This window comes from Schistocerca serialis, chromosome 1 (genome assembly GCF_023864345.2).
Source record: "Schistocerca serialis cubense isolate TAMUIC-IGC-003099 chromosome 1, iqSchSeri2.2, whole genome shotgun sequence".
Taxonomy (NCBI): domain Eukaryota; kingdom Metazoa; phylum Arthropoda; class Insecta; order Orthoptera; family Acrididae; genus Schistocerca; species Schistocerca serialis.
This window is the reverse complement of record NC_064638.1, coordinates 1,197,112,729-1,197,138,120: the sequence shown is the minus strand read 5'-3', so window position 1 is coordinate 1,197,138,120 and position 25,392 is coordinate 1,197,112,729. Positions and strand designations below refer to the sequence as shown.

The window sequence follows — 25,392 nt, the reverse complement described above, 5'->3', positions numbered from 1 at the left end:
ATCTGCAAAACTTGGTTCTACGTAGTTCCTCAGTTCGCCGTAGAGCTCATATGTTCCCGATACTGTACTAATGTCGATCTAAGTAGGAAGAACGAACATGGTGGTAGATTGTTGAACTGTCAGTCTACCGGCCTTGTTACTTTAACGTAGGTAACGCCTCAAGAAGTGGTTTGACTGTGTGGCTCTCCCATTTTCCTCTGTTGCCACCATCAGTAATCAAGTACGTTGAAACAAAGAGAACTCCGGAAAAATACGTGATATCGCTAAGCCGTTTAGTACAGGTGATATTCAGAGCGACGGTTCTGTTTTGGCATGCAATATTTGTGATATATCAATAACAAGTGATGTAAAACAACGTAACCGGGGACGCCTGTCGACGGCAAGAATTCTTGGCGTCTGACGGTACTTCAGATTTGTTGGCCTGGTTGTCATGCATCATGAAAATATGGGGGGTTTACCCACGAAACGACACGGAGAAACTTACTGCTGCTACAGAGCCGGCAGCCACTCAGTCAGTCTACAGTCTTCTTCCGAGGGAAATACCCTAGATCTAATGATTAAAGCCGAATGAAATGATTTTAAAATGCGGAGATGTGTATCTTTTACCAACCATCAGGATCAATTATTTGCGAAAGTCTGCATCATGTACGAACTATATTTGAAGGTTAATGAATCAGAAGTTGCTGTAGGAACAACACCGCTTAACTGAAACTTTTATGACTATCGTATTTACAACAGTCAAACGTGATGTGGTATTTGGCAAAAGGCTTAATATTTACTTGTGACAATACTTGTTAACACGTACAATACTTACTGTTAATTTTCAAAAACAGAAGTTGCTGCTTCATGTAAGTGCAAACATGGAGTTTCAGAGAAGTGATACAAAAAACAGCGGGCTTACGATAGTTGTTCGACAAAAAAATAGCCAGCAACTAATGTAAGCAAACAAATTTAATACAAAGATGCTGAACCTATCAGTTCGAAACCAGTAAAGGGGCAATTTGTGTAAATAAGTAGTATTATAACAGTGACCAGTTGCTGTTTTGTTCTTTGCAGGGATCAACCGTAAAGAAAAAGCTTTATTACAGGCACTTAGAACCAGTTTCCTTGTATGGCATTTGGACATTCTTAATGAAGTACTGTATTTTCTAATTTGTATCATTTTTTGCGGTGAAGCGGTGAGCAGCGTAATCCCGTGGTGCCAGAAAAGTCTTTTTTTAATGCAAATCAGTTATCTACAAACAAGGATAAATTATTTTCATTCTCCTGAATAACGTCCGATTTGACGCTTAGAACATTTTCCATTTCCAGTCTTCACATTATCCAAAGCTGTCTAACAGTTCGGGAACTTCCCATTTTTAAACAGGGTCAAAAAGTGAGGAGCGTATAGTCATTCTCATGCAAAAAAGAAATCTTCAGTTATGGTGTCTACCTCGCAAGGAAATCATAATTCTAAGTAATTTCCGGCATGTTTCGGATACTTTAACTTAGTTATTAACATCAATATGGAACATTTTCATTTGTGCTGCGGTCTGTCGAATGAGAAATGTATTCATTGACTTACTGAGGCTTCACCTAATTTACCCAGAATGTTTCGAATGTGCGTTCACTTTTGCACAGAAAATTAATAAATGGCTCTGAGCACTATGGGACTTAACATCTATGGTCATCAGTCCCCTAGAACTTAGAACTACTTAAACCTAACTAACCCAAGGACATCACACACATCCATGCCCGAGGCAGGATTCGAACCTGCGACCGTAGCGGTCACGCTGTTCCAGACTGAAGCGCCTAGAACCGCACGGCCACACCGGCCGGCAGAAAATTAATACTTAGCTTTATTTTCACAAAGCATTTATGAGGGATGTATAATAATCGAACGCCAAACTACATACTTTCAAGGAACAGATGAATACCCTGTAAGTCTGATTGCATCCACTACGCACTTTTTCTTGTAATTTCCCCTCTCACCATTCTGATTTTGTTTTTAATTAGTGTTATTTTTTCGACGTGGTAAGCTTGTGTGTTTTGTGCTGGCGCTGTGTGTACTCATGCAGTGAATTTATAGACTTCTTAATGAGCACTACTCTTCTAGGACGTCAGAAGATGTTACGTAACTCCGAAATCGGTAGTTTAATGTAAGTAAGCATATTCGCCTATGTCGCTGCCTGCACTTCAAGAGCGGAAATGCAATTGCTCATATTCGTCTCACGATGTTCTGAGTGAGTACTTTAAATCATCAGTGGCATGTAATATGTCTCCTGACATTCTAAAGAATGTTACTGCGTTGTATCGTCTTATTATAGTTTTACATACGGCGAATTTAAAGCACCAAACGCATGTAGGCCTTGCAACAGATCATGCGTCCAACGGCATCGTATGAGTGATATTCCCTGCTGTGGTAGGGAAAAGAAGGGAACCAACGGAAAAATGATCCTATCGCAACACAAAGAAGGCGAATATACTCCTCTGTAAAAGATTGAAAAGTGGGGCAACAAACTGCCTCATTCTACCTACCTCAGCATCTTTAAAAATTTTCCCAAAAAGACATTCGCCCTTACGTTGAGGAAGATGAAGACATGGGCAGTGGGTAAGAGACGCAAAAGGAATAAATACTGGACAATAGTAGACAGTGGTTGTGGTGAAGAGCGAACGAGACAATGGCACTGAGAGGGAAATAAAGATAAGGAGAAAGGTGGGGGGGGGGGGGGGGGGGGAAGAGAGAGAGAGAGAGAGAGAGAGAGAGAGAGAGGGAGAGAGAGAGTTGGCGACTGGTAGTGGATGGATGAGACACTTAGAGCGAGCGACTAATGGGTGTGAGTTACAGTTAACTTACTGGAGTGAAAGGTTAGGTACATGTTATATAAAAAAAAAAAAAAAAAAGGGGCGAATATGTTCGCATGCCAAAATCGTGGGGAAAATATTTAAAGGTCCTGAGGAATGTAGACTGAGGCAGCTAGTCCCACTATTTTAAACAGGAGCATATTCATCTTTTTGTGCTCCAATAGGTGCATTCTTTGCTGGTCTTTATTACTCATGGAAACGAGTCCAACCAACGAACTATTGTGATCCTTCCTAAATAACTGACTCCCATTCTACAGCAAAGTGTGAACGGCTACGAAATAGCCTCTCGGTTCGAAGATGTGTGTCACTGTTAGACCTAGACACCTTTACAGCCTGAATTTTGTCAGTACGTCTTTAGTACAAAGGTACTGTTTCGGACTTCGCTAAACTAACCGTTAATTAACTGTCGCTGAAACCGAAATGTGGTCCAAACACAATCATGGGCACGGCGCAGCACAGCAAGTGAGAAAGGCTATTGCGCTTAACATCGGTCTTAATTAACAATGAAAAATAATTTAAATCTTGTTCTACGTGTATCTTCTACAAAATTGTCGATATATACCTGAAATGCTATTTTGGTATCAAGCCAAGCCCCGATAATAGCTTCGTAATAAATTACGACTATTACGTAAAATTATCTTGGAAACCACATTTTGTTATTTGAGACGACGACGTTATTGAAGTTTAATTCCAATTATTTCCTCTTCAATTTTTCTGCTAAAGCTCACGTTACGAATTGAAGGCACACTCAGATGAGAGTTTTGCCGTTTTTTCCGTCGTCATGAGGGAAGATTTTTACCTACAACACTTTCAGATTTTTCAGTGCAACACTGCCGATTACTCTTTCCACCGATTATGTACCACCGATTTACCACTGTCTCACTGAACAGAACATTGTTCTGCGAGTCTAACTTAAAACTGCTACCATTAGTGATTCAGACCACTCTCCATACGTACGTTTAACTATTTTCTCATTCAGTATCCTTAACGAATTAGAAACAACTATCAGTTCAATCTGGAAACTCATAATTATAGATTTCCTACTTACTGTTGCAGCTGTTAATGTCCTATTCACCATAAGGTAACAATGACGAGTGAAGGTGATCAGAAAGGATAGATTGTGATGAAACGATGCAGTTACATAATGACTTTATTACTTGGAGTCTATATTTCCTGTTAATTTCCCTATTCCAGTTTCATCTTCAAGGTATCGGAATTCAAGTCTGTTTTCATTCTTCATAAGATAAAAGTACAATGAATTTATCGGCTCTGTGCTGTGTACGCAAGACAGCTGCGACTTTTCGTAACCCTTTAAAAGATGCGCATTAGCGACGCTTCGAGAACTTTAGGTGCGCGATCAGCAGGTTGCAGAGGATTCGTCCTAATTATACGCTAATAAGTAACGAGAGGATAGAACTAATTTTAACTGTTTGCGTAGCGCAGTGTTAAACTTCCAACCGGCAACAGGAGCGTCGCAGAACTTTCGATAGCAACCAACGGCGCTGCCTTCGCAAGCGATTTCGATGTAGTACTCAATGTGGACGCTAGGTGGCAGCTGAGTTGCCTTTCTCACTTACCGGCAGGGAAACAAATCTCGAACATTTCACGGTAATTTAACTCCCGTAATACACGTGTAAATTCCACTTTCTACAGATTTCAGCTCCTATAACGCACACTAAAGAGAAATGTTTCATTAACTGTCACACTCGTTTTTTAGGAGCATGAAAGGGAAGCAGTGGTTGGGAAGGGAGTGAGACAAGGTTGTAGCCTATCCCCGATGTTATTCAATCTGTATACGAAGCAGGCAGTAAAGGAAACAAAAATTTGAAGTAGGAATTAAAATCCATGGAGAAGAAATAAAAACTGAGGTTCGCCGATGACATACATCAACAAAAGCAAAACGAGGATAATGCGGTTTAGTCGAATTAAGTCCGGTGATGCTGAGGGAATTAGACTAGGAAGTGAGACAAAGTAGTAGATGAGTTTTACTATTTGGGGAGCAAAATCACTGATGATGGTCGAAGTAGAGAGGATATAAAATGTAGACTGGCAATGGCAAGGAAAGCGTTTCTGGAGAAGAGAAATTTGCTAACATGGAGTATAGATTAAGTGTCAGGAAGTCGTTTCTGAAAGTATTTGTATGGAGTGTAGCCATGTATGGAAGTGAAACATGGACAATAAATAGTTTGGACAGGAAGAGAATAGAAGCGTTCGAAATGTGGTGCTACAGAAGAATGCTGAAGATTAGATGGGTAGATCACATAACTAATGAGGAGGTACTGAATAGAATTGGAGAGGAGTTTGTGGCACAACTTGAATAGAAGAAGGGATCGGTTGGTAGGACATGCTCTGAGGCATCAAGGGATCACTAATTTAGTATTGGAGGGAAGCGTGGAGGGTAAAAATCTTAGAGGGAGACCAAGAGATGAATACACTAAGCAGATTCAGAAGGATTTAGGTGTGCAGTAGGTACTGGGAAATGAAGCTTGCCCCGAATAGAGTAGCGTGGAGAGCTGCATTAAACCTATCTCTGGACTGAGGACCACAAGAACATCATGTACGTCACGAGGCTGTCTTGGAATCTAGTCAGAAGTCTAAACAACTGCTCCCTGCTCTTACTAGCCATCACACTCATTGTAAAATTCCCGGTGCTGCCAAAAATTCGTATCATGTACTTGGACCTAAAGTGCTGAGGTTCAATCAGTATCATGTACATGACCTAATCATACTAATGTACTCTTTCGAGATGCGGATAAATTACACTGAAGACGAAAGGAAAAAGTGCAGACGGAATGTGGGTTCTCTGAAGGCAACTTACAAAAGAATGGCAGAAAAATATCTCCACGAACGAGCATTGTCTTCATTATGAGATGTCAAAATTGCCGTCCTACCATGGATAAAAGTCTCCGAAACGTGTTGCAACAAGTGATTGGCGACGAAACGCTTCCGTATTTAAACTTTCAGCACAGTCACCGATACAGCTTGAGTTACCGTTGTTGGAGGTGAACAAAAAATATCTGTGAAAACGCCAATTCTTTACATTTCAGATCTCTTCATTTCGGAATTTTCACTTGCAGAGACGTTCATACATTACTCACAAGCAGGTAGACAGAATTACGTTACAGTACATACAGAATCACACATATAATCTTTCAGAACGATGAAGTAATATGTCATTCTCTAAATAGCTGCTCCACGAAAATATCAGGTATCAAATTCAGCGCGCGCGCACACACACACACACACACACACACACACACACACACACACGCACACACACACACACACACACACACACACACACACACACGCTTTTTTAGTACTTTAACTATCTTATAACGACTTTAGGACGAAGTTGCAGTTACGAAAATTATGATGAATAGCACAGTCGATGGCGAAGATCATGTCGTTTAAACAAAATTCAACGACACTAATCGCAAAGCAAATACTCTTTTGGATACACATGTGCGTTAAAGGTTCCTACTGACATCCAACGGCCCGATATGCTCCACTGTGGGACAGATTGTACACGCTCTGCAGTTTTATATGTCGCCCGCCTTTCAGAACACATCTGCACGAGGTAACAACCAAGTCCACTTAATGTTTTCGTCAAAGTCTGAAATTTTTGTGTATCAAGCGTGAATTTTTTCCAGTAGTAAGGATTAGGTCAGATTTGAAGTCCCTATAGATGAGGAGAAATTTTTTTAATAAGTCTGAATGCACATCTGTGTTATCTATGAAGTTACAAGGCATCCATCACCACATACTGTGTATGATCCAAATTAGTAAATCGAAGCCGATTCAACAGTTACTGAAGGAGGGATCAGAAAATTAGTCTTGCTGACCTGTGTTCTATACAAAGCCCTCTCATCCTGACGAGAATTGCAAAATTCTCCACAAGTTATTGCTTGACTAAAAATAAGATCGTTCCCTCAAGCTACCAGCAGGATGTGTGGATACAATAGCTGGCCAGTGCATCGGAAATTCACGCCTGCCTGACGAGCAATCTTGCACTCTTAGACCACATCAGCTGCTCCAGGGGTGATTTGCTTCACATCTCTCGACCGATGTGTCGAAGTCTCTATGAAGTTCTATGATTCTACCTGAAACTAACCGGCTCGTTCTATGACCGAGTACTCATGATCTATAAAAGTACAACAGAAAATCTCCGAAAACCTCATCTGCAATAGTATACACAAGGGAACACAGCTGACAGCTACTAGAAACTCTAGCGAAAAATAAAAGAATTTATTTGCAAATGTACGGTTTACAAATTTTTTGTTTATGAAAATGTGTTTTGAACCTGTATAACATCGCGCACCATGGTGTACAATGATATAGGAATTACAAAATTTGTTTTCTTCAGATTGGAATGTTCAGTCAGAGTTCTACGGTATGTTGATGATTTTCACATCTTAATTTCATGTAGTAACCAATATCGTTCTGCAAATGATTTCGACTTTTGTGCCACTGTAGAACTGTTTTTAACCTTTACATTAATGTAGCTTGGAATTAAATCGTTCTTTCTGCATGTTCTGTTGAATTTTATATGCTGTATCGTCTTATGGAGTCTCAGATGTATTTTCTTGAACCTGTTGTACACGTTGACAGGGAATGCTTGACATAGCTGTATTGACATCTTCAATTTTTTGGTCCTGTCCTCCTCAGTTGCGCGTAATTCTACGGTATCTTGATTTTTTGAAAATCATCAACATACCGTAGAATTACGCGCAACTGAGGAAGACAGGACCAAAAAATTGAAGATTCAGTCAGAGATACGCATGAAGCATTATCCGACACTGATTAGATGTGATGCTTCGCTAACCGAAGTACCATAGCCTTGGGCATACAATTTTTTTGTCATTCCTTACCTGATTCTTTCTGGCTGATCCAAACCACACAGTTTACATACTTCACGAACATTTATTACAATGCTAACACTTCGAAGACGCTTACACGCTTTCGTTCAGTTAAGTATGGCTTATTGTGCTGCCTGGGCATGGAGATTAACGGAGAACGTCCTTAAATGAATAAGCATCGATACAGAGACGCAAGTCACCAAAGTGGCTGAAAATCGATATGGCAGCAACAAGCCGTGTACCACATGTAGAAATTAGAATCCCCAGAACTTTACAGGGACTCACGTTGAGGTGGTGTTTTTTTATTTTGCGATTAACGTTCAGTGCGAATGGAAAATTGTTGTGATCATCATATAGAACAATATCATCCTTCATATATTTGGACTGTCTGACTATACAGTAATACGGACCTAAATGTAAAACTGGCCAGATCTGGAAATGGATCTGACACCATCCATAACACGATAAAAGATCAGACAAGAAATAAAATTTTAGTGTTCATGGGTGTATTGTGTGTTCCCATCTCTCGCCATATGAAGGTTCGTCCATCACTGTCTAACACTATCGTTTTGGTGGGCCAGTTGTTTTGGTGTGGTGAGGCACAATCTTGCCTAGACTTATTGACCTCAATCTTTGAACATGGTACACTCAACGTTATTGTGACACTGTACCCCTTCCCCTGTGCGCCTCCTAAGGTTGCATTAGGCCCTGACTTCGTTTTTATGGATGACAATGCCCAACCGCATCGAACGCGCAGGTTTAGGAGCTCTTGGGACGAGAGGATATGCGGCGAACAGGCTGACCTGCCTCTTCCTCCGACTTAAATTCCATGATTTGTCAGATCCGTTGGGGAGATGTGTTGCAGTACACCCAGACGCACCAACGACCAACCAAGCAGTAGCAAAATTTCTCTATTGTACGAATGCAACACCCTACCGCAAGAACACTACCAATTTCATGGCCAGCGTGGAAGCACGTTGGAGAGCATACATTGCCGTCCGTGGTGACCTCACACACCCTGTTAAGAACCATGCCCCGCCTTTTGCAATGTCGAGGGGACCATAATGAATCGTAGTGACGCCAGTGTATTGTTTTTTGAATAAAAGTGCATTTCTGTTCGTCTCATTGTGTATGTCTTTCATTTACATTCTGCACCATAGTGTAGCAATTCTTTCCATGTACGGTCCAAGTTTGAGGGAGGTATGTTACTCGTTGCAGCATGTCATGCGAAAGTTACTTTCACCCTTATGTTTTGCACACCAGTGTACATGGTTCCATTATAAAGCAGGTTTCATAATTCGGCAGCTATAAACATTCAAACTACTTGCGTCCGTCAATATTCGCCACATCGCCAGCTAAAACTTGGAAAAAGCACCATCTTCATTTGTTTACTTATTCTTGATACATTTTGTGATGGCCTATCTTAGCTGCCGTATTCTTGCGTACTTATGAATATGAGTGATGTGGCGAAACGATTTGTAAAGATGGAATAGTCTTAAAGCCTAATTCATGACGTGCGGAAAAAAACCAGTTGATGTTCGAATTTTACTGTGTGCCTTTCTAAGTTCCCTTCAAAAGGACACACTGTTTTCGCACTGGTTTGAGGACAACCTCTATGTTGCACCAATATTTTGTCATTATATATCAAATACAATATGCAAAAACAGCAACAGTCTATGATCTGTTCCTGTTCTATTCAATGACCTGTTTCCATCGTTAATGATCATCTTCAGGTTGATCTACAGAAGAATGAATATTTATGAATAAGAGCACTATGACAAATTATCAATACAATGTTGATAACTTCTTATAATGCTCTTAATCATAAATATGCACATTATTCTGTAGATCACTCTGAAGATGATCATTAACGATGGAAACAGGTCATTGAATAAAACAAAAACTTGTTATAGACTCTAGTTGTTTTTACATATTGTCAATCGCTGTTATTTTCAAAGTAACCATGTCACCTTACATGTACCTAGTACATTTGGCATCTTCTATAATGTATTCAACTTTATCTATCCTTACATTTTTTTCCTTTATTGCTTTTTCAAGCATCCAAATGCGTGTTGTAGTATTAGGTAGCAGGTGTGTCACTAATTTGCCCTCATGGTAAGGTTTTCGTGCAGACTTCTGCATCTCCTACTCTTTCTACTATCTATTTCGCACTGCAAACTCAATTTTTGACATTTCTATAACATCACATTCCAAATTATTTTAGTTTATGTCTGTATTTCCCATATTTCACTTCCGTAAAGTATTCTACCTCAGATATTCGCTTTAAGCAGCTTCTTCCTACATTAGATGTGAACATTTGTTAACAGTAGGGTACATTTTTTAACCGTAGGGTTCCTTTGTTGAACGCTTATTTTGCATGTGCCAATCTGCTGCTGATAGCTTCCTTGCATCGGCGATCTTGTGCCTTTGTTTGCAGATTGTTTCATTTTTCGACTGCTGTGTGTTCCACAGTTTTTACGCTGCTGTTCTCCTCTGCACTACGAGCTCACTCGAGAGCAGAGCACAGTTGAAACTTAAGAATACAATACGAGCTGTAAGTAAAATCGACTAAATATATGAGCGTTAATCATACTGGAGTTTTGACCTCAGTTTCCGTGCTTGCAGAAAATATTGAATTAAAGATGGGTCCGCCTTTTTGAAATTACACAAAATATTGTTTTAACACCTGTGCATGTTACACGGCGGTTGTGCCATCCCCAGTGGGTTTTTTCCTCGTATTTTTCTTTTACTTTTCATTGTGTGTGTCCTGTGGCTATCAACCGAAATCAGCTACCGGTTTAAATTATTAGGATACCGTGTTATCACTGTAGTCCTGAGCTGTGACAAGTTTGTTTTTGGGTATCAAACGTGTTTTTGTGTAATTGAGCTGCTCGTTCGTGAATGCTGTGTCTTGTTATTTTGTTGTGGCTTGGAAACACTTTGATGGTGTATTGTGGCTGATTTCGGTTGTCAGCCACAGGACACAGGCCCTGTAAAATAAGAGAAAAATAAAAGACAAAACCTACTGAGGATGCCACAGTTGGCGAAACTTGCTTGTGTGTTAAAAACAAAACACTATTTTGTGTACTTGCTAAAAGGTGGGCCCATCCTTAATTCATTATATGAACGTTAGTTCAAGTTTTAACTATCACCATACGTGAGTAATTAATTTGCAACTACATGCTTGCAGTCCTGGTATACATTTGAAGCCCCCGTGATACAGTAGCGTACCACGGCGATAGAGGAACTAAAACGAAATGTCGTAGTTACTTGATAAAGTGAAGTATCGTGCGGCGATTGGCTTTATGCCTTTGAAGAGGAACGACGCTGTAACAATACATGATGATTTGTTCAAAGTGTACGGCGACACGCATGACACTAGTTAGGCGGCGCAGACTATTCCGGTCAAACAAGCCTGAATGACGAAGAATACTGTTGCAGACCATGTCTCTGAAGGAGCGCTCTAGGTGCTCTTAAGACCTGAGTATCACAGTGGAGGCTATAGTGTTGGAAGTGAAGAAACAGCTATGAATTAGTTTTCTACATCTTGCTTGGCAGTTTGATCATGGAAAAGGTTGCCATTCACCAGGTTCCGCGACTGTTCAGGAAGCCCGCCGAACATTGGTAGCACCTGACATGTTGATTGCGTCGGGCCAATCTATGTTACAAAGGACGGACAAAAACATGGAAACACTATGCATTATCACGCCTAGTACGGTGTAGAAAATCGCTGATATTCGAAACAGCTTCCAGTCGTATCGAAATGGATAAAAGCAACTGCTGTGTTTTTCAAGGGGTTCTTTAACCATTCTTTCTGCAAAATAATAGCAAGGTCAGGTAACGATGATGGAGCTGGATAGCGGTCAAGCCCTCTCGCTCAAAAGACCACCCAAAGCTCAATAATTTTGAGATACGGCCAGGGGAGGTGCGGCAATCCGTGGACGATGCAAGCTGTGTGAACAGGTGGGGACACACCATCACCATCAACATTGGGGAACGAACACTGTACAGTGGGATGGACCTGATCAGCCAGAGTGGTGACATAATCCCTGACAGAAATGCGACCTTACACAGTAAGATTGAACCCATGGAATGTCACGATATGACTGCCCGAATCACCACCCTATCCCTGCCATGTTTCACTCTTGGGACGTAAACTAGCCCAGAAGTTATTAACAGTGTGAAACAAAATGCATCCGACCAGATGACATTCTTCCATTGCTCCACAGTTCAGGTTTTATCGCTTCAACACCACATTTTCTGTTACTGGCGTTGTTATCACAGAAGGCTGGTTTTGGAATTCCAGCTCACCTTGCAATTCTCTCCTTCTGGAACTCCAGTCATGTTTTGGTGTTGACAGGGTTCGCGAGTGTGACATTCAGTCTCTGCAGTGACTTTTACAACCCTCACCCCCCCCGCCCCGCCCTCTAATTGCGGTCATAATCTTCTTCATTGACCGCCCGTCAAGATCACAACACACACTTTCGTCCGTACTGTGACTTGCCGGATGATTTTTTTCGCTTTCGTCTATGTAGTATAAATCTTCGATACGATGCTTCTTGAAACAAAAATCACTTCGGAAGCGCCCACCATGCGAGTACAAACACCTTGCCCACGTTCGGATTCACTTAGCTCCGACATAATGCACTCACAACTACGCAGAACGCTGTTCTCACCACCACTGGACTTGCAACTTACTGAGGACATTGCACAGGTGCCTTTCGTAGTCAGTTACGACACTGCAACTTATCAGGCTTGTCTGGTACCTGCATTTACGTTCAAGCATGTATTTCTCGCGGTCTTTCCATATTTTTGTCCACCTCTGCATTTCTTTAGCCGCTTAATCACCGCGTGCGGTTGATGAGGTGCATCACCACGATTCTGAGAAAAAGGAGCAAAGCAATCAGTGCAAACATGTCTAGCCATCACCAGCAGCGAAATAATTAAAGAACGATGTAATACTGAGCGATTTTCGAGGCTGCCACAGTGTTGTGCTCAAAGAACATACTATCGAAATCTCGTGACGAGGCTGCGAAAAGTAGCCGAAACTAAGGGTAGCGGAAAGCTGTCCAAGCAGGAGATTTTGTTGCACGACAGCGTATTACCTCTTTCTGCACAGGATGGTCACAAATGCTGAAATGCTCCTTATTTGAGCTATAAAACTGTGCGTCAACCCATCCTCCTCCTCCTCCTCCTCCTCCTCCTCCCTCTATTCTCCTTACATGGCACCCAGTGTTTTCTTCCTTCTTCCTCGGACGAAGAAACCACTGCGTGGCAGGGGTTATTTTCGAGGTGGCGCCTTTTCTGAACAGCAAAATGCAGTTTTCTGCAACCTGCCAAGTCATCCATCGTTGGGAAAAATACGTTGCACTGAAGTGTGAAAATGAGTTTTATGGTCATAGCTTGAATTTTCTGAGGTAATAATAATAGCTTCGTGACTACGTCAATATGTAGCGAACCTGGTTGTACCGTTTTATTCGTTTTCTTCCTATTCTTCTACCATTGGTTATGTAGTTATACACTATGTGATCAAAAGTATCCGGACACCCCGTAAAACATACGTTTTTCTTATAAGGTGTATTGTGCCACCTACTGCTAGGTAATCCATATCAGCGACCTCAGTAGCCATTAGACATCGTGAGAGAGCAGAATGGGGCGCACCGCGGAACTCACGGACTTCGAACGTGGTCAGGTGATTGGGGGTCATTTGTGTCCCTAGGTCCACTGTTTCCCATGTGATAGTGAAGTGGAAACGTGAAGGGACACGTACAGCACAAAAGCGTACACGCCGACCTCGTCTGTTAACTGACAGAGCCCGCCGACAGTTGAAGAGGGTTGTAATGTGCATCTACCATACAGTCACACAGGAATTCCAAACTGCATCAGGATCCACTGCAGAGGACAGTGTGACAGTTAGGCGGGAGGTGAGAAAACTTTGCTTTCATGGTCGAGCGGCTACTCATAAGCCACACATCACGCCGGTAAATGCAAACGGCGCCTCACTTGGTGTAAGGAGCATAAGCATTGGACGACTGCACAGTGGAAAACGTTGTGTGGAGTGACGAATTACGGAACACGTTGTGGCGATCCGATGGCAGGGTGTGGATATGACGAATGCCCGGTGAATGTCATCTGCCAACGTGTGTACTGCCAACAGTAAAATTCGGAGGCGGAGGTGTTATGGTGTGGTCGTGATTTTCATGAAGGGGGCTTGTACTACTCGTTTTTCGTGGCACTATTACAGCACAGGTCTACATTGATGTTTTAAGCACCTTCTTGCTTCCCACTGTTTAAGAGCAATTCGGGGATGGCGATTGCATCTTTTAACACGATCGAGCACCTGTTCATAATGCACGGCCTGTGGCGGAGCGGTTAGACGACAATAACAGCCCGGTAATGGACTGGACCTGAATCCTATAGAACAATTTTGGGAGGTTTTGCAACGCCGACTTCGATTCCTCTCTTCCTTTTTATGTATCATTTTCCTACTTCCATTGTATTAATTGTAAAGTTACATAAATGCTGCACAGAAAAACAACTGTTTAGAAACAAAAACAAATAGAGCCCGCCTCCACGTGGAGTGACACGGGCAACGGTGTGAGGGGGGACGGGAGTCGGGGTGGTATCATCAGCCACTCCGGGCCCCGAACCCAGTCACAGCGGCCAAGTGGCATATACAGACCCGCCATAAGATATTAGAGGGAGGGTCATGGAAAATAAGCAGCAAGTGAAAAAAACTCCGTGAAGAATGGGCTGCCATTCCCCAAGAAACTTCCAGCACCTGACTGAACGTATGCCTGCGAGAGTAGAAGGTGTTGTCAAGGCTAAGGCTGAGCCAACACCATACTGAATTACAGCATTACTGATGGAGGGGGGAGGGGGGGGGGTGCCACGAACTTTTAAGTCATTTTCAGCCAGGTGTCCGGATACTTTTGATCACATAGAGTAGGTTTTCCTCGATATCAGGCTTTGATGCATATATAGTGGATGATCGTACTATTCCTTTCAGTAAGGCTCGCAAGCCACAATATGGTGCAGGGCGGAGGGTATCTTCTTCAAAGTAGTCATTCGCTTTACTGTTCCATTCGCAAATGTAGCATGGAGCGGGGAAGAACGACCGACTGACTGCGCGTCCACGCGAGCCCTACTTTGATTTGAAGATGGCATCTGTTCTTTCGCACATCTTCATATCGTTCAAGGCTAACCGACTGAAGACCACCTCCAGTGCGGATGCACACGATTTGCCTGAACTCTTTACGGGACTCTGTGGATTGTCTGCCGCGAGTAATGGGTATAATGGCAGGGGCACTACGAATGTAGTGTGTGGACTATAAGGTGAGAATGTGGGTCTCACGGGGAGCGTGCCGGCGATAAATCCCAGCAGTCGCACTATCCTCTGTGCCTTCGATGGCTCAGATGGATAGAGCGTCTGCCATGTAAGCAGGAGATCCCGGGTTCGAGTCCCGATCGGGGCACACTTTCAACCCCGTTGATATATATAAACGCCCGCCAGCAGCTAATGGTATTGATTTAATTGTAATTTCTTTCTAATTTGATTTATCCTGTCTTCGCGGTACATGCGCGAAACATAAGTTGGTGACAGTAGAACTTACTTTCGTCACCCGCATCTACCGGTTCTCTAAGTTTTCTCAATAGTGTTTCGCGGCTGAGGCTAGAGCAGCTCAACTGTTTCGCAGGAGATGTGACGGATGGCACCGGCTTGTTGAAACCTCGTCTCTGACGTCCACTCCTCTGAAACGAAGCCACTATGATCTCTTATCGCACGGTTTGAAGTCGCTGCTTGTCGTTCCAAGTCTTCACGGTGTCGCCCAGCCAAAAGCCACACCAAATCGTCACTTGCTGCGGATGCACTTCCCTCTCGTGAACCATGTACACGTTTTCTGGTCCTCAAGATACGAGGGTTCTGTTCATTCACTAATCCACTCAAGTTAAAATGCACCTCGTCACTAGAGATGTTCCTCACAAAACCGTCATCATCCCATCTTCTCAGAAACAGTCAACAAAATGTCGCCCTTTCACATGATCCGCTTCTTTTAGCTGCTGCGTTGATTGAATTCTGTAAGGGTGGTAATGGACATCATACCGACGAATCCATCGTACTGAAGAATATCGTATACCCAATTGTTGGGAACAGAGAGAATTCAGTCATCATTGGAATAAAGATGGTTTTATTAGTTCTTCATTTGCGACGCGTTTCGCCTCTATTTAAAGTCATCATAAGACAATCGAACTGTGGGTAAATAACCATGTCATAAAAATTTCACCCAGCAAGAATGGGCCAAATGCATGTATAACGTTAAAATACGGAACACTGCAGATGGTTGCAAATTGTATCTCGTGAAGGTTTACAGTAGGGTGATGACATCACCAGCCAATAATGGTAATACAGGGGAAGTCTCAATTATGTCTTAGCTCTTTCGACATGCAGACAGTTTGCTTTCTTCTGTTGTATAAAGTCATGGTTTATGTATTTTAACAGTGTTATTTTCTCTCTCCAGATGATTTTTTATGCTTTTGACAGAATCGGTATTTTTAAGAACTCACTTTACATCTGATCATATGAGAGTTCCTCTTTATCATCATTACTGGCTGGTGGTTGGTCATCACACTACCGTAAATCTTCAAAAGGTACAAACTGAGATTATCGGCATTGCTCAGTGTTTTAGCTTTGTGCATAAACTTTGCCCATTCTTGTCTTGCTGTAATTTTATACCTTTGACTCTTCATTTCATGAAATGATTATTGACCCATAATTCGATTGTCTGAAGATGCCTTCAAATACAGGCGAAAAGCGTCGCAAATGAATTAGTGAAACCATCTTTACTGACACCAAGACAGAATTCTCTCTGTGACATTACCACGGTTGCAGCACCAGTGCCACATAATTTGAGAATGGAGTGGAAGGACTTTTGTTTAATACTTGGAAATGACGAAGAAACGATATCACTGGCTAACAACCACACTGTTACGAACCACCATAATGTTTTTTGTAGTAATCGGCCTGAACGAGGGCGCTCACAACTCGTGTTCATGTTCCATTGAACCTTTTAATAAGTCTGAACTGATGGTTCATTCGGTGCTTGACTGCGCCTCCGCACGAACACGCCTGACAGTTTCTTCATAACTTCCTCCTTTCTGACAAAACCAGTAAACGTCCCCATCACAGATTCTTAAAGAATCCAACTTCATTTATAAACTAGCTTCAGACTTCTCATTACCTCACAAACTAGTTAATGCGTTAAATATTTAAGTGTGCAAACGAGGAAACGTTTGAAATTATCTTTGAACTGCGTTATAAGTCCTTATGTGCTCTTATCAGACACTGGATGACTAACGCCCTGGTAATTTGCGCTTTCTCATGAGCAAAAGTTAGTTTTTAACATAACTCAATTTTTGAAACGTCATATCTTTTTTTGGAAATTTGTTGTAAGGTCTGATGGGAACTAACTGCTGAGGTCATCGGTCCCTAAGCTTACGCACTACTTAATCTGACTTAAACTAACTTACGCTAAGGACAACACACGCCCATGCCCGAGGGAGGACTCGAACCTCCGACGGGGAGGGAGCCACGCGGACCGTGACAAGACTCCTTAGACCGCACGGCTACCCCGCGCGGTGAAACGTCATATCTCCTGATCTTTATGTCATAGAACGATGTAATTTTGCAGCTTCATTCAATGGTATATGTGCGCAAAATGTCTGCAAAATGTGCGCGAGTGGAGTTAGTAGTAAAGATGTAATCAAACTTCATACCCGATACTGAAGTTTTACTGTGTGAACAGCGAAAATTTAGTACGGGATATACTTTCTTCCTTTCGTAATTTCGTAGGGGTATTAGCGAGAACAGTTTCTGAAAGGTTTAAAATTATCATTTACTGAACTGTTCGTCGGTGCTTGGCAGAACATGATAATGTTGAGAAGGAAAACACTTCTTAATGTTCTGCAAAATTATATTTGTCACGAACAGGCTTTCGGCTTCTCAGGCAATCCTCAGGTGACAACTGAATATCGCAATCACAGATAAGCATGATATGCGACTTACACAGATAATATTTGTACAGTAAATGGAGATGTGACAACGTGCTTACGTAGGATACATAATAAAAATATTGCAGTAATTAACTAAAAAATGGGGTAAACAAAGTTTTATATATATATATATGATGAGAAATAAAATGAATTTACAGTTCGAATCTAGTACTTTTAACGAAAACTTAATTTAACAAGGGAGAAAATTGTGTGAAAACTTTTTGGAAGTTGCTTAGTGCTCCCATATTTCAGTACTGGATGAATACAATTTGGGTAATTTGTACGTCACTGGTTACGCTGCCTCACGATCTGATATTGCCTTAGTTTATTAAACCTTTAAGATAAGACTATACCTCTTAATGAGTAGTTACTAATAGCATATAAAATTTTGAAATTCCGCCTGTAATTACTCGAAGTATCGAAAATCAATTTTTTGCCCCAGGAAGCCGATAGATGGGCAACCTGCAAGTGGGGCCACGCACCTGGTTAACCGTTTAGTAATACACAGGGCGTCCCAGAAGGAATGATCAGTGTTTAGAGGTACGACAAGAACGGTCATTCGAAGCAAAGAAGTGTCTAGTAAGCACGGGCACTAAACTGCATACTGTGAGAGATATGAGCACTTTAACAGTACAAGAGACGTGTTTCACAGTATTGAAGATAAGCAAGTGCTCATAGCGCTTAAGGTATGCACTTTAGACCCCATGTTTATTAGACTGTCTCCAATGATCGTTCCTTTCATTCGCCAGATATTTATCATTCTTCCTGGGACATCCTGTAGCTATTTTCACTGTTAGCACACTTATTACTGAAATGCTCCGTGATCGGACGCACAATGAAGCAGTGCGAGAATTTCAGATTGAAGCAACAATCGGAATCTTTGTATAAATGTTTAATTTTTGGAGCATCACCTGCGACCAACTTTGCTAAAGAAGCGGCGACACTTTCTGCGCAACCCACCCATCATTTTGCACGACAATGCGCGGGCGCATACAGCGCAAGCTGTGGCTGCTCTGTTCGATCGATGGGACTGATTTGATTCCGAAGATGACGGGACCACTTTGTGGGATTCGCTTCACAACTGTTACAAAGATTCGACAAGCAGTAGACCGCTTCATTCGCACCATCAATAGAACAGGCTCTGCTAATGGTATACTACACCTTCCACATCGCTGCAAACGGGTTATACACAACGCTTTGAAGGACAGTAACAGGTGCAAACATGTAACTCTTTTGTATCTGTTGTGAGTAAATAGTTGCCACTATTTAAGTTCCAACCTTCGTATTTGATGCACAGAACGTATACCAGAAGGGTTTCACTTCCGAGACTTCTCTCGCATGGGGGATGGGCCAAAAATATCGATATATTTCGCAATACCGATATTTTTATCCTGATGATATCGGCGTATTTCATAAATATCGTTACAGTATACGAGGGATATTTCATAAATAATGCACAGGTTGGTATTACTGTGGATTATTTGATGTAACTACAATGAAAATTACATCAGCTCGTAGTTGGGAGCTCGAGGAAGAAACATATTTTTGCTTTTTTGCTGTCTGCTCTAACTTAAAATTGGGGACAGGTACAAACAAACCTGCAATGGTCTCTGGTGCTGTGACTGCTGAAGACCAGGGGTCGTACGTCAAGATCGAAACTTTATGCGGCAAAAACCCGACGAATTCACAGTGCGTTAAGTGAAGTTTGAAGAAGAGTTTAGAGTGGACCATAATACAGTTTCATGTTAGGTTAATCGTTTTCGTGTTGGTCGTATGAGCATAGACGTTAATCCAAAACCCAGAAGGTCAAAAACGTCTACAGATGCTCTTTAAGAAGATCGCAGTGCGACTTGGTAGGGACACACTGAAGCCATGGGAATTTCCCCAACATCAGTATTCCGTATTCTGACAAATGATTTGAACAAGAGAAAAATGTCTGTGAGACGGGTCCCACTCTGGCTGCTGCAGAGAAGCAGAAACGCCTGGACATTGCAACCTTGCTCTAACAACGATTCGCCCGCGAAAGTCAAGGATTCTTTTGTCGAATTGCCGCTATTGATGAAACGTGGATTAGAGAGTTTGAACCGGAGTTTAAATCACAGTGCAGTAAGTGGAGAGCTCCAGATTCTTCGCGTCCAAAAAATATCGAAGCACTCAAATGTTCAAATGTGTGTGAATTCCTAAGGGACCAAACTGCTGAGGCCATCTGTCCCCAGACTTACACGCTACTTTAACTTAAACTTATGCTAAGAACAACAGACACGCCCATGCCCGAAGGACGACTCGAACCTGCCGCGCAATCCGTGATATGGCGCCTCAAACCGCGCGGCCACTCCGCGCGTCAAAGCAATCAATGCTCAAGCTAATGACGATTTTTGCTTATGTTCAGCAAGGAATCATCATGACAGAGTCCTGTGTGGAACAAGTGTACAGTAGCTTATTATCGCAACTTGATGCAAAACCTACACAGAAAAATGCCCATGATCCGATCTCAGTTGCTCGAGGCTGGGCCAGACATTTTCCATGACAATTCTCGCTCGAATATCGGCAATGTTGTAGCCCAAAAACTGCACGAGTATGAATGGGAAGTGTCCCTGCATCCTCCCTACAGCCCGGACGCAGTCCACCAAACTGCGACTTGTTACAGAAGTTGAAAAATCCTATGCGTGGACGTCGGTATCGTTCTCTTGAAACGTCCCCTTAGAAAAATTATTGAATTACTGTGCTGATAAACCTCTACGTTATTTGATTTTCGAACAGCTGAGCAAACCTGAACGTACCCTGACTTTACTCTCTTTACTTATTCTGATCAACAGTAAACTGACAATATTTTTAGCGCAACACAATCTGACTTTCAAAAATCCCTACAAAAGAATGGCCCTGACTAAGAATAACCTATACCTTTCATGAATCATTTACCTCACAAAAATCTTCGTTACTCGAACTACTGCAATACAGCGAGCGCCACTACTGCCAGCTAAGTAAAAGACTAACTACTGAAGGCACTAATTACTGAAGGGCATAGTCAGCAAATGCAAGATTTTGACGGAGAACAAACAATGTTTTTACCTTAATAATGTTCAAAAGTCATAATATATATATCAGTTCGTGATATCCAATATTTCAAATTTACTGTTTCTGATGGACACACGTCCAGATCGTCCGCTCTCAAAATACTGCCATCTCTCTCCCCACATCCACCACTGCTGGCGGCTCACCTCCAACTGCGCGACGCTATGCGCTGTTCCCATCCAACTGCCCAACACTATAATAGTGAATATTCCAACAATGCCAACCAGCCACAGACTGCACACAGCACAGCCAGTGATTTTCATACAGAGCGCTAGGTGACGTTACCAACATAAAACCCTAAATAGCCTACTTACTCTCTGGAAGAGTGTCTACCCCCGTTACGCGAGCCATTCTGTTCAGAATGGTGTCCTGGATGGAGTAAAAGATCTTCCGAGACTTTGGGACTCAATCGTGGAGAAGCAAGGAGACTATACTGAAGGAATGGAAACAGATATTGAAAAGAACGTGTAAGTAAAAAGGAGTGTGCGCTGTTTATGAAATGTCGCTCGTATATTGACATTTATGAAAATTTGCCCATCCCTACGAACGTGCACTGCTGCTGTCCCCCTGGTGCGTGGACTTACCAGCGGTCGACTGGCAGGCCGACGGGGGAGTAGCTGCTGTAGCGGCGGGAGCGCGCCGTCTCGGCAGCCGCGGATAGCCTCTGTGGTAGACCCATGGCGTGTGGACGGCGGCCGTGTGTGGACTGTGGCCGCGGGCGCAGAGCCGCCGCTTATATGTGGCCGCGGCCGGCTGACTCACGGTGACGCGAGGCGCGGGCAGCGGCACCGGCTCCGCTGCCAGTGAGGGAGGGACCGCCGCGCCGGCCGCCAAGTGTTTGTTGTCCACCGGCGGGGCTCCCGAGAGCTGCCGATCCGGAAGGGCGGAAGTGGCGACGGAGCGACGTATGGGACGGCACGCCACACGCCCTTGACACAGATGGCCGGGCGGTCTGGGCCACTTCCGACAGTTCTTACGTAACGTTGACACATGGCGAGCAACCGATCCAGTTCAGTTCACAGATTTGAGTTCCACGCCGATGCTCGGGTAGGCGTAGAGCTAGGGAAAGTGTCGGGAGGGAGGGGTGGGGCAGTGGTACGAAGGTAAATGCTGTAGCGGTGAACGTGAACCGTCTTCATTACTCGCGATGAAGGATGATTACATCATCTTACTCAGGGTAAGCAAAATAAAACGTAATCTACAATGAAACCGCCACTCGACGCAAAGAGACACCAGTAGCTTCTACCAAAGAGATGGAGCAACGTCATACACACAAAACGTGTCATTGAATCGCTACCGTGCAGCTTTCTCAAATGAATGAGTTGTCAGCAGTGGATGGTTAGATCCACGTTCCCCAGAGTTGCGACTCTCGTTTTTTGGGGGCTACGTGAAAGAAAGTTTATGCATCTAATTCACTCAGTATTGACGAACTGAACTTTAACAGTCACGGACAAGACAAGGGAACTCGCAGCTGTACAGTCACGGACAAGACAAGGGAACTCGCAGCTGTACAGTCACGGACAAGACAAGGGAACTCGCAGCTGTACAGTCACGGACAAGACAAGGGAACTCGCAGCTGTACAGTCACGGACAAGACAAGGGAACTCGCAGCTGTACAGTCACGGACAAGACAAGGGAACTCGCAGCTGTACAGTCACGGACAAGACAAGGGAACTCGCAGCTGTACAGTCACGGACAAGACAAGGGAATTCGCAGCTATTTGTGCCAGATGACTCTATATCAGATGAAATCATAGGGTTCCGAACTCATCTGTAATTTACACACTGAAGAGGTGAAGAAACTGGTACACCAGCCTAGTATCGTGCAGGGCTCCCACGAGCAACCAGAAGTGCCATAACACGCCGTGGCGTGGACTTCAATCATGTCTGAAGTAGCGCTGGAGGGAATTGACACCATGAATCCTGCACGGCTCTGCATAAATCCGTAAGAGCACGAGAGAGTGGAGATCTGTTCTAAACAGCACGTTGCAAGTCATCCCAGATATGCTCAATAATGTTAATGCCTCAGGAGTTTGGTGACCAACGGAAATGTTTAAACTCAGTAGGATGTTCCTGGAGTCACTGAAGCAATTCTGGACATGTGGGCTGTCGCATTGCCTGCTGGAATTGCACAAGTCCATGAATGGATGCATGTGATAGAATGCTTACGTACTTGTCACCTGTCAAAGTGTATCAGGTGTCTCATATTACTGCAACTGCACACGCCCCACGCCAGTACAGAGCCTCCACCAGCTTGAACACACCCCTGCTGACATGGCGAGCAACTGATCCAGAACTAGGAAAAGTGTCGGGAGGGAGGGAGGGAGGGAGGGAGGGGAGGGAGGGGTAAGGCAGGCGGTATGAAGGTAAATGCTGTAGCAGTGAACGCGAACAGTGTTCATTACTCACAGTGAACGATGATTACATCATCTTGCACAGAGAGGGTCCATGCTCCACAGAATTTGAAACGAGACTCGTCCGACCAGGCAACATGTTTCCAGTCATCAACAGTCCAATGTCGGTGTTGACGGGCCAAGGCGAGGCGTAAACTTTGTGTCATGCAGTCATCAAGGGTACACGAAGTGTGCCTTCGGCTCCAAAAACTCATTCGATGTCGTTTCGTTGAATGGTTCACACGCTGACACTTGTTGACGGCCCAGCTTTTAAATCTGCAGCAATTTGCTCAAGGGTTGCACTTCTGTCACGTTGAACGATTCTCTTCAGTCGTCGTTGATCCTGTTCCTGCAGGATCTTTGTGGTTAGCGCATCTGTCTAGGGAGCAATAGGCCCATGTTCGAATACCGACTCAGTATGTCTAGTCTAGTACGAAAGTGCATCAATGCCCAGGGTGTTTATGAACATCTTTTGTAAAAATGTTAATGAACGCAACGTTGCTGTTATTCATCATTCAAAAAATTTCATTCCAACATAACCTAGTGTTTATGCAGCAGTTGCACTACGGGTTCAATTTTATGTTCCTCATACTGCACAGTGTTTCATTAACTCCCTCATATTACGATAGAAGTTTTCAATGTTGGGCCCACCTTAGGCACCTGATAAGCTCAGCACACTGTAGAGGATGTCCAGTCGAGCAAAAGTTTCCGCATGAACAACTCAGTATAGATCGCTGTTTTCCATGACCGGTTTCAGCCAGTACAGCCAGCTAATAGCAGCAACAGTTGCCTGTTATCAGGTGAACTGTAAGCGGTTCCTATTGCTGTGGGGAGTTTGTAAATCTAAAGATCACATATACTAGTTGAAAAAGTTCATCGAAAATAAATGTCTACTGTAAATGATTCATTTTCTTAGTTCTACATTTTTCCAAGTATTACGTGTACAAATGACTGATGCATGAGTAGAGCCGTTAATTCCCTAAGTTTGCACTGTGTCCACCAGCTGACTGTACGTGTACAGCGGCTTGACAAAATGGCGATGAAGCAAGGAAAAAAATGTCAGTGCGTGTTACAGCAGCACAGCGTGCATTCAGAAGGAATTATGAAAAAGAACCGCCATGCAAATAGAGCATTGACTGTCTCTGTAAACGAAAGTAACGCTCGGCTAAGGATGCAGAGAGTGAGGCAGACTATCGCACGCAGAAAAAAAAGCTATTTCTCCCTTTTCCTATTCCAGTCGCAAATGGCTCGCAGAAAGATCGATTGCTAGCAAGCCTTCGTGTGAGCTCAAATCTCTCTAATTTTACTTTCCTGGTCTTTTCGCGAAATGTGCGGAGGAGAAAGGAATATATTGGTTGTCTATTCTAGGAACTCACACACACACACTGAATTTTAACAGTAAGCCACATCCTAATGCACATCGTGTCACAGGAGTTGGCTGAGTATCTTCGTGAAGTTTTCACGCTTAGTAAATGAACCTGTAATGAATCGCGCTGACGTCCCTTCACCAAAGACGACGAAGTAAATATTCCAGATTTCTGATCAAGGACAGCTGCTGATATTAGTAACTTAGATATCCTCCGAGTAGTGAAGAAACTTAAATCACTTAATAAAAAGCAAGTCTTCCGGTCCAGATTGTATACAAATCAGGTTCCTTTCAGAGCGTGCTGATGCAATAGCTCCGTACTTAACACTCATATACAACCGCTCGCTCGACGGAAGATCCGTACCCAAAGACTATAAAGTTGGTCAGGTCACACCAGTATTAAAGCCAATAGGAGCAGTCCACTAAATTACAGGCAGCACGATTTTGGAAAGTATATTGTGTTCGAACATTATGAATTACCTCGAAGAAAGCAGTCTATTGACAGACAGTCAACGCGGATTTAGAAAACATCCTCCTTGCGAAATAACTAACTTTTTACTCTCACGATCTACTGAGTGCTTCCAACAGGGGATTTCACATTGAATCCTTATTTCTATATTTCCAGAAGACCTTTGACAACGTACTTCACAAGCGGCTTGTAATCAAATTGAGTGCTTATGGAATGTCGCATCAGTTGTGCGACTGGATTTGTGATTGTCAGAGGGGTCACAGTTCGTAGTAGTTGACGCAAAGTCATCGAGTAAAACAGAAGTGATATGTGGCGTTCTCCCAGGTAGGGTTATAGGCCC

The 25,392-nt window shown here is 43.1% G+C and overlaps 1 protein-coding gene and 1 non-coding gene across 4 annotated transcripts in view; one reads left to right on the top strand and one right to left on the bottom strand.

The window, feature by feature from the left end:
* LOC126418843 (scoloptoxin SSD14) overlaps window positions 1-25,392 on the bottom strand; it is a 562,060-nt gene that overhangs the window by 193,203 nt on the left and 343,465 nt on the right. Inside the window, exon 1 of one of the 3 annotated variants that reach the window (XM_050085842.1) lies at window positions 21,410-21,518. The exons of the other annotated variants lie outside the window; for them this stretch is intronic. Within the exon in view, the coding sequence (XP_049941799.1) occupies window positions 21,410-21,504 (95 nt within the window). The 5' untranslated portion in view covers window positions 21,505-21,518. Of the gene's footprint in view, window positions 1-21,409; window positions 21,519-25,392 lie in introns of those variants that run through there. 3 annotated transcript variants of the gene reach the window in all.
* On the top strand, window positions 15,104-15,178 carry Trnat-ugu (transfer RNA threonine (anticodon UGU)). The gene has a single exon. It is a non-coding gene; the product is annotated as a tRNA-Thr (tRNA).